This window comes from Danio rerio, chromosome 23 (assembly GCF_049306965.1).
Source record: "Danio rerio strain Tuebingen ecotype United States chromosome 23, GRCz12tu, whole genome shotgun sequence".
In the NCBI taxonomy this organism is placed as follows: Eukaryota; Metazoa; Chordata; class Actinopteri; order Cypriniformes; family Danionidae; genus Danio; species Danio rerio.
Genome location: NC_133198.1, coordinates 35,530,547 through 35,545,474, shown reverse-complemented (window position 1 = coordinate 35,545,474; position 14,928 = coordinate 35,530,547). Strand labels below are relative to the sequence as shown.

The window sequence follows — 14,928 nt, the reverse complement described above, 5'->3', positions numbered from 1 at the left end:
AGTTAAACAGACCATCTGCAGCATGAGGATAAAGAATGAGTCTCCTCCATTCAGCCTCTTTACTTTCTTTTACTTTATTTTGACTCTTTACTCCTTTACTTTCATGGATAATGAAACGCTGTTGTACGCACTGAAGACATCCATTAGCCTACATATTTAATTAAATTTGTTAAGCACAAAGATTTGTTTCAACACTATTTCTAAATTCAGTTCTAATTTCCAGCAAAGAATAAATGAACGAAGTGTCAAAATATTTGGTATAGCCTAACACACGTCCTTTTCTTATGGAGTTAACTTGTTAACAAAGGTTCGGCGGAACCATGCCTCACTTTGTCTCCCTAACCAATCCCCTACACAGTATCGCCGTGTTAGACCCTAGCCATTGTTTTACTCCTGTCTGCTACCTGCCTTCTGACCAATCACCTAATATTTGATTACGACTCTGGATTTCCTGTGTACATCTGTTTGCCCTTGTGTTGACCGTTGCTTTCCTTACCATCCCATTAATAAATTCTGCATTTGTATCCTCACCTCCGTTGTCAGCATCCACATCACATTACAGCTGCAGCAGATTGATTTTACAGTGCCAGGTTAATTTTTCTGACACCTTTATGAAAATCAAATACATTAAAAATAAATATTGGCCACAGCTGAATATTGAGAATTGCGGTCTTAAACCAAGAAAAGACTTATGCTGTAAACATCGTCTCTTTAGCTGAGGTTAATATTAAATTAAACAAAATAATAAATGGCTATAAAAATTAAATGGTTGTTAGACTGTTGCACTTTTTTGTGTTGTCAACATGCTCGTGTTTATATAGGCCTACTGTTGTATAAGCAACATTTGCGTATTTATAACCACCTCAGAGGAGTTTGGGAGTTTTGAGTCACTGGCATTGTTATTTTAGGGGTCGCAGGCTGAAAAGTTAGGGAGCCCCTGTTGTAGTACACAATTGTCGTTTTGCTTGTCAAATACATACATACATACATATTTTCATATAATCACATTTTTGTAATGCTTACAGAGAGATAATGATATCTGCTTGCTGTTGGGATCACTCATATTGCAGCTTACAGCTATATATTGTAATAGTTCAGCTCAACAGCTAATGAGCAATAGTGATACATTTCAATGAGACTCCCTCTCTATCTCTCTTTTACTCCATCCATCATCTTTGAGCGCTGTAGAGTGATGTGCGTCTCTGCGAAGGAGACTGTCATATGTAAATATGGGTTTCTTGTCTAATCACAATTCTTTTTTCTGAGTGAAACATGAGAGGCGAAACTCTGCTTTTACCCAAGAAAAGGCTTTAATGTGCATTTGATCTGAGAACAGCGTGAACACCCCTTATACATTTCTAACTAGAACAGATCTCTTTCAAGCACTTTAGCGTGGCTTTATTTTGGCACTGGGTAGAAAACGCACAATTTCACACCATTTTCAAAAAGCAATAGATATGTACTGAGAATCTGTTCTGCGAAAATGTATTTAATTCTGAAGCAATAACAACTCCTCAAAAGCAGAATGAAGCAGCATTAGTTGAGCTCCGCTATGTTGAACATTTCTCAATATTAGGAGGCTGTGAAACCAAACACTGTGAAATAAGGTTTACTGGGAAAAGGAAAAAGGCTTGACTTGAGCATTTTGTTTCTTGTACAGGTGTCCGACCGCTGTGTAGTGGCTTTGGTGCCCAAGCAGACGTCCTCCTACAACATTCCACCCACAACTAGCATCTCCCGGACATCTATCAGCAGATACGGTGAGTATGTTTGATGATTGTAATTGAAAACAGTCCAGTGATTATCCATTTAGCAAATTAGAAACTTGTTGGTATACAGATTTACAGCATTGGGGGTAATCATTACAAGTAATGCGAGTTACATAATATTACTTTTCTAAGTAACGTGTAAAGTAACACATCACTGTAAAAATTGAAGTAATAATATTTTAGTTACTTTTTCAACTTTTTTTAGCTTTTAAAAGTAAATTACTGAATTAAAAAGGATTTAGTGAGAGAATGAGCTCCCCAGGGGGAACAGACAGAAACCAAGATGTCAGAGTCTTACCAAATCCCTATAAACAGTCAAACACACCATACCTCTGTTTACTCTTGACTTCAACATACCTCCACACTATTAAACACAATACCTATAAAAATCTGATGGGGGAGCATTCTGTTGCCAGGCTAGACAATGTGCTTGGACCCCTATCTCTCTCTCTCTCTCTCAATCTGGGGAAATCCCAGGACAGCGGTTCTCAACAATGTTATTCAGTCAAACATACACCACAATCTCTCCAAGCCACCTCACGGTCTCCCGGAATTATGGAGACAAATACAAGTATGCCCTCTCTCCATCTTAATTGTGAAGTGATTTGGATATATGGCCACACATTCTCATTCACACACATACACTACGGACAATTTAGCTTACCTAGTTCACCTATAGTGCATGTTTTTTTTTACTGTGGGGGAACCAGAGCACCCGGAGGACACCCACGCCAACACGTGGAGAATATGCAAACTCTACACAGAAATGTCAACTGTCCCAGCTGAGGCTCGAACCAGCGACCTTCTTCCTGTAATGCGACAGTGGTATGCACCACGCCACCCTCAAGATTTAATATAAGCAAATATACAGATGGTTTTATATGACGCTTCTTAAGAGCCGCGTGCTGCAGTTTCATTTTGCAGCCCGCAGGAAGCCCAAGGGAGCCTTCAGGGTACCAGAGAATGAGAGCGAGAGAGCAAGTCAGGGAGGGTAAGAGGAAGAGAGAGGTGTTAGCGGTTAGCGTGAAGCTCAGTAATGCTGATTTCAACACTGAGTTTGGATGCCACCCGTAATGGACAAATTAGCTCCTTCCCCATAGCATTGCTTTGAGGGAGTGCCACAGGGCTCCCCATCTGGCCCGTTCTCATTTTCCATCACACTGAGCTGCGGGCCACTCTCTGATTGCTAATTATGCACCACCAATGATACTTCACACCGGCGAAAAAACTCCAATGACACGCAGCCAAATACCAGGGACAGTGATGAAATGGAGCCCCTTGTGCATTGTCACCTAGCAACCCTGCCAAACTATGCACACTAGCATCTCACCTGGCTTCAGTTCACTAACGTCCGCATGAAACACGGCCTGTATCGGCGTATTTCACAATTCTGGTTATCAAAGCTCGAGGATGTTTCTTGCATTAGAGCGGTGTAATGAAGGAATGCAATTATCTTCTCTTATCGTTTGTAAACATAATGACATTTAAAGTTCAGGGAACACTTCAAACGGCGCAACAGGCAACCTGAGAAACATTTTGAAAAGCTATCTTTATTTCTCAGCCGTGCTCTCCATTAACCAACAAACCTCAGTGGTTTTGGTATCCTCCCCTTGAATTGGGTAGTTAAGAAATTTAGGGTTACGTTTGGCACTTTGATCTGTTTTATTGCAAAAAGCTTGTTGTGTATTTTAGGAAACTCGTCAAATAGGAATGAGATGGCACAACGCAGGTATGATTTTTGGCTGTTTTTACAACCTGATCTTGTGTGTGGTGCATAAAAAGCAGCTATCTCATCTGGCAGAGCCCCGGTGCCCATCAATCACGCCATGGCACAGCGGGCACAGCTGTGCACAGGCACCCGCTGATTGATTCATATCAATTTAATGCTCAACACTTAGCAGCTCGGCTCAATTTAGCATGCCAGCACCCCCGGCCCAAAATAACACACTGCTCACACACCTCTAACTGAAGACAGCAACTCACACTACATAACCGTACATGCCAGATAATTTTGGTATGTGGTCAGTTGCCAATGGTTCATTACTATATACTATACTATATAAAAAAAATGTATAGTTGAAGTCAGAATTATTAGCCACCCTGAATTATTAGCCCCCAATTTTTATTTTTTCCATAATTTCTGTTTATCCAAGAGAAGATTTTTTTCAAAACATTTCTAAACGTAATAGTTTTTAAAATTCATCTCTAATAACTGAACTATTTTATCTTTGTCATGATGACAGTAAATAATATTTGACCAGATGTTTTTCAAGACACTTCTATACAGCTTAAAGTGACATTTAAAGGCTTAACTAGGTTAATTAGGTTAACTAGGCGGGTTAGGGTAATTAGGTAAGTAATTGTATAGCAATGTTTATTCTAAAGACTATCAGAAAAAATATTGCTTAAAGGGGCTAATAATTTTGACCTTAAATGGCTTTAGAAAAATTAAAAACTGCTTTTATTTTAGCTGAAATAAGACAAATAAGACTTTCTCCGGAGGAAAAAAATATTATCAGACATATTGTGAACATTTCCTTGCTCTGTTAGGGTTAAACATCATTTGGGAAATATTTAAAAAATAAAAAAAATAATAAAAGGCAGGCTAATAATTCAGACTTCAACTGTATATTTTTAATACATTTTTAATAATTTTTTATTAAAAATCACCATGTATATGTGTACAAAAGGAAAACCAACAATACTGCACACTGTTAGTACTCGCTGAATGATTTACTAAACATAATATTTCAGTCTCACAACCTTTATTGGACATGTTTTCATTAAAACAACGCATAAGCATTCTTCCCAAAAGTGAGTCAATTTAATTCACAAACATTTTAGGTTAATTAACTAATAACTTAAAATAAGTAAATAAACAGTACCATACTGTCTTTGTTTCAATGGATTCTAATTATTAATAATATATTAAAACTATTAGAAATAGAGTTTAACTGCAAAAACCTCTTAATATCATCTGAAATTTCCATCAAAAAGCCTTATTCTCAACCTTCTTTGTTTACCTCCTTGAGTAATTTCACTTTGAAAAACTTATTCTTTGACATAAAAGTGAAATGACTGATCCTAAACACTGGAACCAGATAAAAATGCTTATTTTAGATTAAAATTTCAGACGACATTTAGAGATTTTGGCAACTGAACTCTTCATTTAGACATTTAGACAAGTACATAGCCCTGTTAATTCAGATGGTAATACAGTAACCACTAATTAAATCATTTGTTAGACTGATTAAGATTAGCTCTATAATAACTTGATAGTTGGAGCGTACTCCTGAACATATAACAATAACTTTTGGTAAATCCTATTCATGATATAAAATGTCAAATTTTAGATATTATGTCATCTGAAATTAAATATCATAATCATAACTTACTCTTCTCTCCTACTGTCACTGCATATCTGCATTGTCCAGCAGAGTCTGCTCTAATTTGCATAAACACACCTATTTGGTAGCATATGACACCTATTTGGCAGTATATGACTAATTCTGCATGAAACTAAAGTTTCCAGGGTTTATTTTGCTAGTGCTCATTGTGAGGATAAAAATAACCCCCCACTCCTACTCAATATTCTTTGAGTGAAAAATAAGTCATCAAACTGAAATAAAATTTCACAGCAACATCCGATTCATTTACACTTGAGCTAATGAGTTTGAGCTAATCTCAATGAGTTAGAGTTTTGACAACATCATCTTATTATTATATTTCATTTTGAGATTTTGCTTTAGTTGAGATTTTTGTTCTAATACTATAACTTCCATATTCCTTTTTTTTTTTTTTTCAAAAGTCTGATTTGACAAAGCATTATTGTTTTGATGCATTTTTTTAATCACAGGACTGAAGCTAATTGAAGTAAAAGGCTTGTCCTTTACTGGTTTTCTATATTCCGTCATTAAACCATTCAACTGCCTGCTCTACCAAATGGTTGACCATGTTTTAAATAATGACTGTTAAAGTAATTTAAAGAATGACTTTTTATGATTTTAATAATGGTTTACACACACAGCATTGTTGGTTTTACAAAAAATCAAACTAACATAATCCTGTTGCACTAATACACCTGATTTTGGTTTTATGGTAAAAAAAAAAAAAAAAAAAAAAGACAAGAAAATATGTTAAATGAGAATCTAAAATATTTCTAAATTTTTAGCATACTTTAAAAAATGAATATGATTTAGTGTTCAAAAATGTTTTATTTCGATTGTTTTTAAATAAATTGGTTAACTACTCTTAATATTTTTTGATTTTCATAGTATATACCGGTACTTTAACCATAAACTGACACATCTACCATTTGGTACACTGTAAAACCCAAAAAGTTAAGGTAACTCAAACCGTTTAAGGTAACCGATTGCAATAAACCATTTAAGTTCAAAAACTAATACTAATGATTACTGTGAACTTAATCTATTTGAGTAAACAAATCAATTTGAGCACAGTTAAACCCAATAAGTGGAGAACTCAAACTAACTGAGTATGGTAAATCCCAATAAGTTAAGGCAACTTAAACCATTTGTGGAAAGCGATTGCTACAAACCATTTGAGTTAAGAAAACTAATCTCTATGAGTACTGCGAACTTACTCCATTTAAGTTGCAGTAATGAGGTATTTAATGAACTCATTACCTTCAACACAGAGTACAAAACTCTTTTCAAATGAGTAGAAATAATGAATAGAATTAGTTGACTGTTGTGTTTTACAGTGTAGAGGATGGATGTGTTGAAAATAATAATAAATTGAGTGTGTTAACTATAGCGACATTAGGAGTTAAGAAATGCAATCCAAAAAACATTTTCTTGGTGGGGCAGTGAAAGGGTTTAATAATTGTTTTGGACCTTATATTCAAAAGTGCAGAAACGCACAACTAAAGTGGATTTAAAGGAAAATTAGTAGAAAAAAACAGTATTATATATACACTTCAGTAGTAATCCCTCAATGCCAATACTGTGGCAAAAGCCAAAAGGGCTGTAAGTTGCAGTAGCTTAAGGTGGATTGAAACCCCGATCCATTCCTTCCTGTACCCCCTGCTGCTAACACCACCATTCCTCCTGGGGTTCTCCCTCTGGCTCTGGCCTACTCAAAATTCCTCTTCTGTCTCTAAATAGCCAAGGCTATTTGCCTTCCTTTGCTGTTTCACATGCCCTTTGAAGCCAGGTGACCAAGAAAGAGACAGGCGCTTTGAAAAAACACAGAAGAATATTCCACCATTGTGAAAAGCCGATCCAACCTCCTCCCAAGAGAGCACTCAACCGCTGTGGGGAGAAAAAAAGCCACACATCTAATTGGAGAAGTGAGCAGGAGACTGATTACTTAACACGCGAGGATAGAAGAGAAAAGGAGATGAGATGGATGAGTGGGGAGCTTAACTCATTAGAAATCTTTAGATGCATTGATTAGGTCCTGCGATGCAAACGTTTAAAGCATGTCTGCCGCACAATGAATCAGGACGAGCCAATTATGAAGCCTTTGAAAAGGAGGCCAGAGAGCGTCGACTCATCTTGCTCAGTCTCGAACTAATACAGAGATGAGTCCTCTGCAGAGAGAGAGAGATACAGAGGGTTAGACAGAGCAAATGAAATGTGAGAGAGCCTTGCTCTTTTTTTTTTATTCATCCCAAAAGAAAGACAACGTGGAAGAATGGCGATGTAAGATCATAATCCTCTTTCTTTATCTCTCTTTCGCTATTCCCACAGACTCAACATTCCGGTACACGGGCAGTCCGGACAGCCTGCGCTCTCGTGCTCCAATGATTACTCCAGATCTGGAGAGCGGAGTCAAAGTCTGGCATCTGGTGAAGAACCATGAGCATGGGGACCAAAAGGAGGGCGACCGCGGCAGCAAGATGGTATCTGAGATCTACCTCACCCGCCTGCTAGCTACTAAGGTAACGCCTCAGATTACACACTAGCGTAAAGGTACATACTGATACCCTACAATATTGATGTGTGTAAAATCATGGCTTAGCCAGGGTTGTTGTGTCCACATGGCCTTTGTTTTAGTTGAATCAGTGTCGTGATGATGTCATAGAAAGCTCCTAGACCCTGAATTTGCAGGAAATCAGTGGCATTTCAGAAAATATGCGACGTTTGCTTGATTTTGCGATAAATTTAGCAATTGCAAAATTGTTAAATCCTAGAGGGACTGAATATTGTGTCAAGATCTGCCAATGTGGTAAGCAAAGTAATATTATCTCAAAAGAAAAAACAAGACTTTTATGCTTAAACCATTGGCAGATTATTATGCTTGTTTTAAGAGAAAACTCACTTAATTCGGGCATATTATTTCTTGAAACAACACATTATTTTTAGCTTGCTTAGAAAATGCTTCTTGTTTTAAAAATTTGTAGGACTAAAGCCTTTTTTTGCAGACACTTTGTTGTGTAAAGCAAGACATGCTGCAATGAAAAATGTGCAATATTATTCCTTTACTAATTATTTTTAATGATGGCTTTCTTTTTCCCATTTAGGGTACGCTACAGAAATTCGTGGATGACCTGTTCGAGACTCTTTTCAGTACAGTTCACAGAGGCAGTGCGCTTCCTTTAGCAATCAAATATATGTTTGACTTCCTGGACGAGCAAGCGGACAAGCATGGCATCCATGACACTGATGTCCGCCACACCTGGAAAAGCAACTGGTGAGAAAACATACTCAAATGATCTACCTATCTTTAAAATTGCATTTCTATAACACCAAGCGTTCTGACCTTGTTCTTGCATGCGTCTGTTTATTCCCTGCAGCCTTCCTCTGCGCTTCTGGGTGAATGTGATCAAGAACCCCCAGTTTGTTTTTGACATTCATAAGAGCAGCATCACGGACGCCTGTCTGTCTGTGGTGGCTCAAACCTTCATGGACTCCTGCTCCACATCTGAACACAGACTGGGCAAGGATTCACCCTCTAATAAGCTGCTTTATGCTAAAGATATCCCCAACTACAAGAACTGGGTAGAAAGGTAAAACTAGTCCGACTTTATTCTTTTTGTTTATGTGTTCTTGTAACAAGCCACAGTTCTTATTTCCTTTAAACAATGTCAATAATTCAATAGAATAGCGAAGAATAAGGGTAGTTGACAAATAGGCATTCATTTATTTTTATTTATGTTACATTCTGATGTTTGAAAAAATATAAGAGATCACTAACTTTTCCAATTCTTTTACGGGTTTTTTTTAATGAATATTAAATACATCCTATGGTGTGACATGGTAGAAAATCTGAAAAACTTTTAGTGTAGTAATATAATATAATATAATATAATATAATATAATATAATATAATATAATATAATATAATATAATATAATATAATATAATATAATTTAATATAATATAATATAATATAATATAATATAAAATAATATAATACAATATAATATAATACAATACAATATAATATAATATAATATAATATAATATAATATAATATAATATAATATAATATAATATAATATAATATAATATAATATAATATAAAATAATATAATACAATACAATACAATATAATATAATATAATATAATGTAATGTAATGTAATGTAATATAATAATATAATATAATAATATATAATATAATGTAATGTAATGTAATGTAATATAATAATATAATATAATATAATATAATATAATATAATATAATATAATATAATATAATATAATATAATATAATATAATATAATATAATATAATATAATACAATATAATATAATACAATACAATACAATACAATGTAATGTAATGTAATGTAATGTAATGTAATATAATATAATAATATAATATAATATAATATAATATATGTAATAATATGTACATATAAGGGCTGCATGATATTGGAAAAATCGAACTTTGTTTTGTTTTTCTGCTATATATATTGTGATATGAATACAATTTCACCAGATGACTGGAAAATCTCTATTTGGAAAGAATGAATCATTTTAGATTGATTGGGACAATTCTGTAGGGGACTAAATCATGCATAACAAATAAAAAAACAATCCATGAGGAGAGATTAATAGAATAGAGAAAAAGATACAAATGAAATAAACAGTGTTTTACAGTACTCAGGTACAGTAATTGAATAGTCACATGTAAAATAATACTGCAAGGTCTTCATTGAATAAGTAATTCAATAAAATTAATCATTATTAAAGTTACAAATACTACAATTTCTTATGCCGGAATGCTTTTAAAGTCCTCATGCCTCAAAAACACATGCAAATAATAAACTATAAACCAGATTCCACATTGCATATGCTGCGATGTAACTATTGTGAATGATCACATTACGATATCGATGTTGAAATAATATAATGTGCAGCCCTAGTGCATATATTATGTATATATTATGTAATATGTACATATATTATGTACAATATGTAATAATATAATATGCAAATAGCGTGAGAGAGATTTATCTTCATTGCTAGACACTTATTTTATATAGTGCTATTGGGTTTTTTTAAAAATATGATTAATATTTTGATCTCCAGTTGTCATACTTGATGGACATTTTCAGTAAATGGACAATGAAGCGTAACAATTTTATAGTGGTTCCAGAAAAGTTACAGATGTAAAATATACTCAAATGAATGGGGTTTTTAAAGTTTTCAGCGAATTGGTGATTTAAAATGATATTGTCACACCAGAGAACATGGTTTTCAGTCACAAAAGGTATCAAGTTCCTATGTTATTAGAAATATATCGGGGAAAATTAAGGCTGGTTTATGCTTCTTTGATGAGGGATCGCCCCCATGGTGCATTTATACTTCTGCACGCTGTTTGTTTTGCTTTGCAATAGCACTTCAGAAATGCTAGCTGGCAGTAGGTTATTTTATGTTCCTCTGTGTTTTATTTTTTTCTGAATGCCACATTAATGTGGTAAAGTCTAGATTTGATACGTGGCAAGTCGGAAATTTGATATCAGTATAGCAGCATTTATTATGACACTGTATAACAATAACTAATATTTTTACTGTGACCGATTGGTTTAGGGTTGGGGTGGGGGTAAGCGTTTTTTTATATATCCAATAAATGCAATTTATTAGATAATTTAATAGATAGCATAAATAATACTCTGTACAACTATTGTTTTATATTACTGTGACATTTGGGTCTAGGGTTGATGTAGGGGTAGACGTTAATAAAAACAATTAATGAGAAATTTAATAAATAATTCTTGTTAAATTCTGGCCGCAACTGTATCTAATCTAGCTACAACCCTTTAATGTACAAGTAGCTTAAATTTGCTCATTCAAAGATGGGAACTGGCCATGAGACAGTCTTGAGATTTGGCTCATAAATGTAAAACATTTAATAACATGGAAGACAAATACATATTTAACCATTTACTGCATTTTCAATGTCAATAGTCATTGTATTCATTTTGTGATGTGTGACACTGAAAATTTAGGAGAGGTAAAAACCTCTAAGTACCATCCAAAATGTCCATCGAAAATTAGCATGTTTCTCAGCCCCCTGTGTTTATGTTCAGGAATTTCTCTTTAAAGATAATGAAAATAACTTATTCTTTGCCATAAAAGTGAAATGATTAAATCTACACACAGGAACTTGATGAAAACGCTCATTTAAGACATAATTTTCAGATGGTATTGAGAGGTTTTTGCATCTGAACTCAAGTGCAAGCTCATGTCGATGAGCTTGCACACACATTTGATTGTTTGATATTGATTATATCCCCCTGGTGGTCTCCACAGGTACTACGCTGACATCAGCAGGCTGCCAGCCATCTCTGATCAAGACATGAATGCGTATTTGGCGGAACAGGCCAGACTTCACTCCAGCGAGTTTAACATGCTCAGTGCCCTCAACGAGATTTACTCCTACATTAGCAAGTACAGCGAAGAGGTGAGGTGAAACCGCCATCTGAAAACATGCCACAAGCCTTCATTTTCTAAACATCCTCATTGATTTCATGCATTATATCAGTGATGACTTTATGCCTCGCTTTAACAGCCCTGTATCAAAACCGACTGCTCTTGAAAACGCCCTACAAAAATGATATTTAAAACATTTATTTTATGGATTGATGGTTGCAGGCAAAGTATGCAGACTCAAGTCTACACTGAATAAAAACTGCTGGAATGTCAGGAAGTTAAGTCAAAAGCTCAGTAATATTTAGTTTATTTTTCTGGAATATACATTTATGTTTGTTATATGTAATATTTTGTGGAATATAAGCAACTTAAATAATACAGTTAATGTCAAGGAAGTAAAACGAGCACACATTTGATTTCATGATTTACATATCAGAGAGGCTAGTTCATTGGCTAGCATACTACTATTTAATTTGCTTTATATGTACAGCTTTGGAAAACTGAGACCACTTGGAAGTTCTTTTTTTGTATAGATTTTAAAATTATATATCTTTGTTTCATTAAAGCGTATCTCTTGTTCTTTGAACTAGCTATTAATTACATTTCTTCTGAATTTAAAATAAAACTGCTGTCATTTATAGAATAAAGTGACATTATTATATGATATGATATTATTACATGATTATTGACATCACAAAATCAATCAAAAGAGTTAAAGGAACACTTACTTTTTGGGAATAGGCACATTGTAAAACTCCCCTAGATGTAAACAGTTTGATCATTTTTTAATCCATTCAGCCGATCTCTGAGTTGGGTGGAAGCATTTTTAGCTTAGCATAGATCATCTCGCTCAAAAAAAATTTGTTTTGATATACATGATTTAAAGTTTAAATCTTCTGTAGTTATCCTGTACTAAGACTGACAAAAAAATTAAAAGTTGCTATTTTTTTGGTCGATATAATTAGAAACTTCAGTATACTGTCATTTCAGCGTAATAATCAAGGAATTTCACTGCCGTAGTATGAATGCAGCAGACGCAATGATATTACACGCAATGCTGTAACCTATTTACCTAGCCGGGAACTATTAACTACAGAAGAGTCAAACTTTAATTAGAAAATTGACTTTTTTAAATGTGATAGATGCTAATAGTCTAATCTGATTCAATGATCTATACTAAGCTAAGCCAAGCTAAGCTAAAAGCGCTCACCCAAGATAAGATGAATGGAGTAAAATATGATAAAACTCAACAGTTTAACGCTAGGTGACATTTAAATTGAGGCTATTTCCAAATATATATATATATATATATATATATATATATATATATATATATATATATATATATATATATATATATATATATATATATATATATATATATATACTGTATATAATATTCTGATTTAATAAAAAAATGCATTTGAAATTGGAAAAAAGATCATACCTTTATAAAATAAGACAAATATTAATTATTTTCTCAAAATATGGCAAGTAAATCCAGCTTATCCAGAGTAAATGAAATTGTCATGTTATCTTTTAATTTAGCTGTATTGAAAATGAATGAATGAGTGAATGAATGAATGTATGGTAGTGCAGTTCCTCAGTCATAGAATCAGTCATCATCTTGATCAGCACAGTATATGTAGAATAACATGCACTTGCGAAAGAAGGCTCTCCTAAAATAAGAGTTTCACCGAATGATGTCATCCTTAACCAGTCTGGAAAACCTGCAGCAGCTAGATTCACACACACACAGACACTTCTGCAGTGCAGAGACAGACAGACAGCGAGCCAGAATGAATAGGCTTCTGATGAGGAAGATTACACACAGCTAGATCACTGACAGCCACTCCGACACAAAGAGCGCTCCAGAAGGGCCACGATGGAGATGTTCCAACTGTAATGGCAGCTCCACTCAGGGGACCCATTAGTCTGACCTTTACTTTACACAGCATTTAGGACTGCAGCCTCTCCTCTCGCTCTCATCTAAATATCCGTCTCTGCTTGCTGGTCTGTTTTCTCTTGTCCTCACATTCCCCGTATACTCTCAATCACTTGTTTTTGTGTCCTTTTCATTCTTTTATACACAAGGACTATATATTTGCAAATAGAGTTTAGTGGTTTCCTACCAGAGTGTGTAGCAAGAGTACTTGAGCACATTCCTGTGGACACTGGGAAACATTTTTTATGTTACACAAGTGCATTTATGTGAATGATTTTAACAAATATGAGAACTTTAAAGATGTTGTTTAGATTTTTCAGGGCAGAAAACATAATATTTTAATAAATGTAAATAATATGTATTCAGTATATTTAATTTTAATATATCATTTAATAAAATTGTTTTTTCAACACTAATTTATAATAATTTATCAATAATATATTTTATTAATCTACTATTCAAGTTAATAAATGTTAAATATATATTTAAAGTTGACATATTATTGAATTTTATAATAAAATAAATTAATAATGTGTTAAATAATAATCTGTTTAATATGTATAATATATGTTATATATTAATATAAAATTAAACATTTTCAATTATTAATAATTATTTATAATTATTAATATGAATTATAAAATCTTACCATTAACACAAGTAAATAGAAATTCTTTTACACAAAGTGATCATCTGAGTTAAAATATGATTATTTAAAATTAAATGTTAAAATATAATTTTTATGATTATTTACAATTAAAATATGATGATTATTATTATTATTATTATTATTATTATTATTATTATTATTATTATTATTATTATTACAGATGTGTAATATTGTAGATTATTGTAAAATGTGATTATTATTATTATTATAGATGTGTATAATTGTAGATTATTATTGTAAAATATGATTATTGTTATTATAGATGTGTATTATTGTAGATAATTATTGTAAAATATTATTATTGTTATTATTATTATTATTAGTATCATTATTGTTGTTATTATTGTAAATAATAATTTATGTAAGTATAAATCTGCTTTTCATTCACACAAAATGATAATCTGAGTTATAAAATGATTGTTCAAAATTAAATATTAAAATGTGAATATTATCATTATAGATATGTATTCTTGTAGATTATTATTGTAAAATATGATTATTATTGTAGATAATTCTGTATATGTAAATATAAATCAGTGTTTAATTCGTTCACACAAAATGATAATCTGAGTTATAATATGATTGTTTGAAATTAAATATTTAAATATTATTATTAATAATTATTTACAATTAAAATATTGTTATTATTATTATTATTATTATTATTATTATTATTATTATTATTATAGATATGTATT

General features: G+C 32.9%; 1 protein-coding gene across 15 annotated transcripts in view; it reads left to right on the top strand.

Annotated features, from left to right (window-relative positions):
• The window catches only part of plxna2 (plexin A2), a 775,253-nt gene that overhangs the window by 748,076 nt on the left and 12,249 nt on the right, over window positions 1-14,928 (top strand). For all 15 annotated transcript variants that reach the window (XM_073939239.1, XM_073939238.1, XM_073939236.1 and 12 more), the window contains 5 exons: window positions 1,661-1,760; window positions 7,484-7,674; window positions 8,257-8,426; window positions 8,530-8,742; window positions 11,496-11,646. In XM_073939239.1, the coding sequence (XP_073795340.1) occupies window positions 1,661-1,760; window positions 7,484-7,674; window positions 8,257-8,426; window positions 8,530-8,742; window positions 11,496-11,646 (825 nt within the window). The remainder of the gene's footprint in view (window positions 1-1,660; window positions 1,761-7,483; window positions 7,675-8,256; window positions 8,427-8,529; window positions 8,743-11,495; window positions 11,647-14,928) is intronic.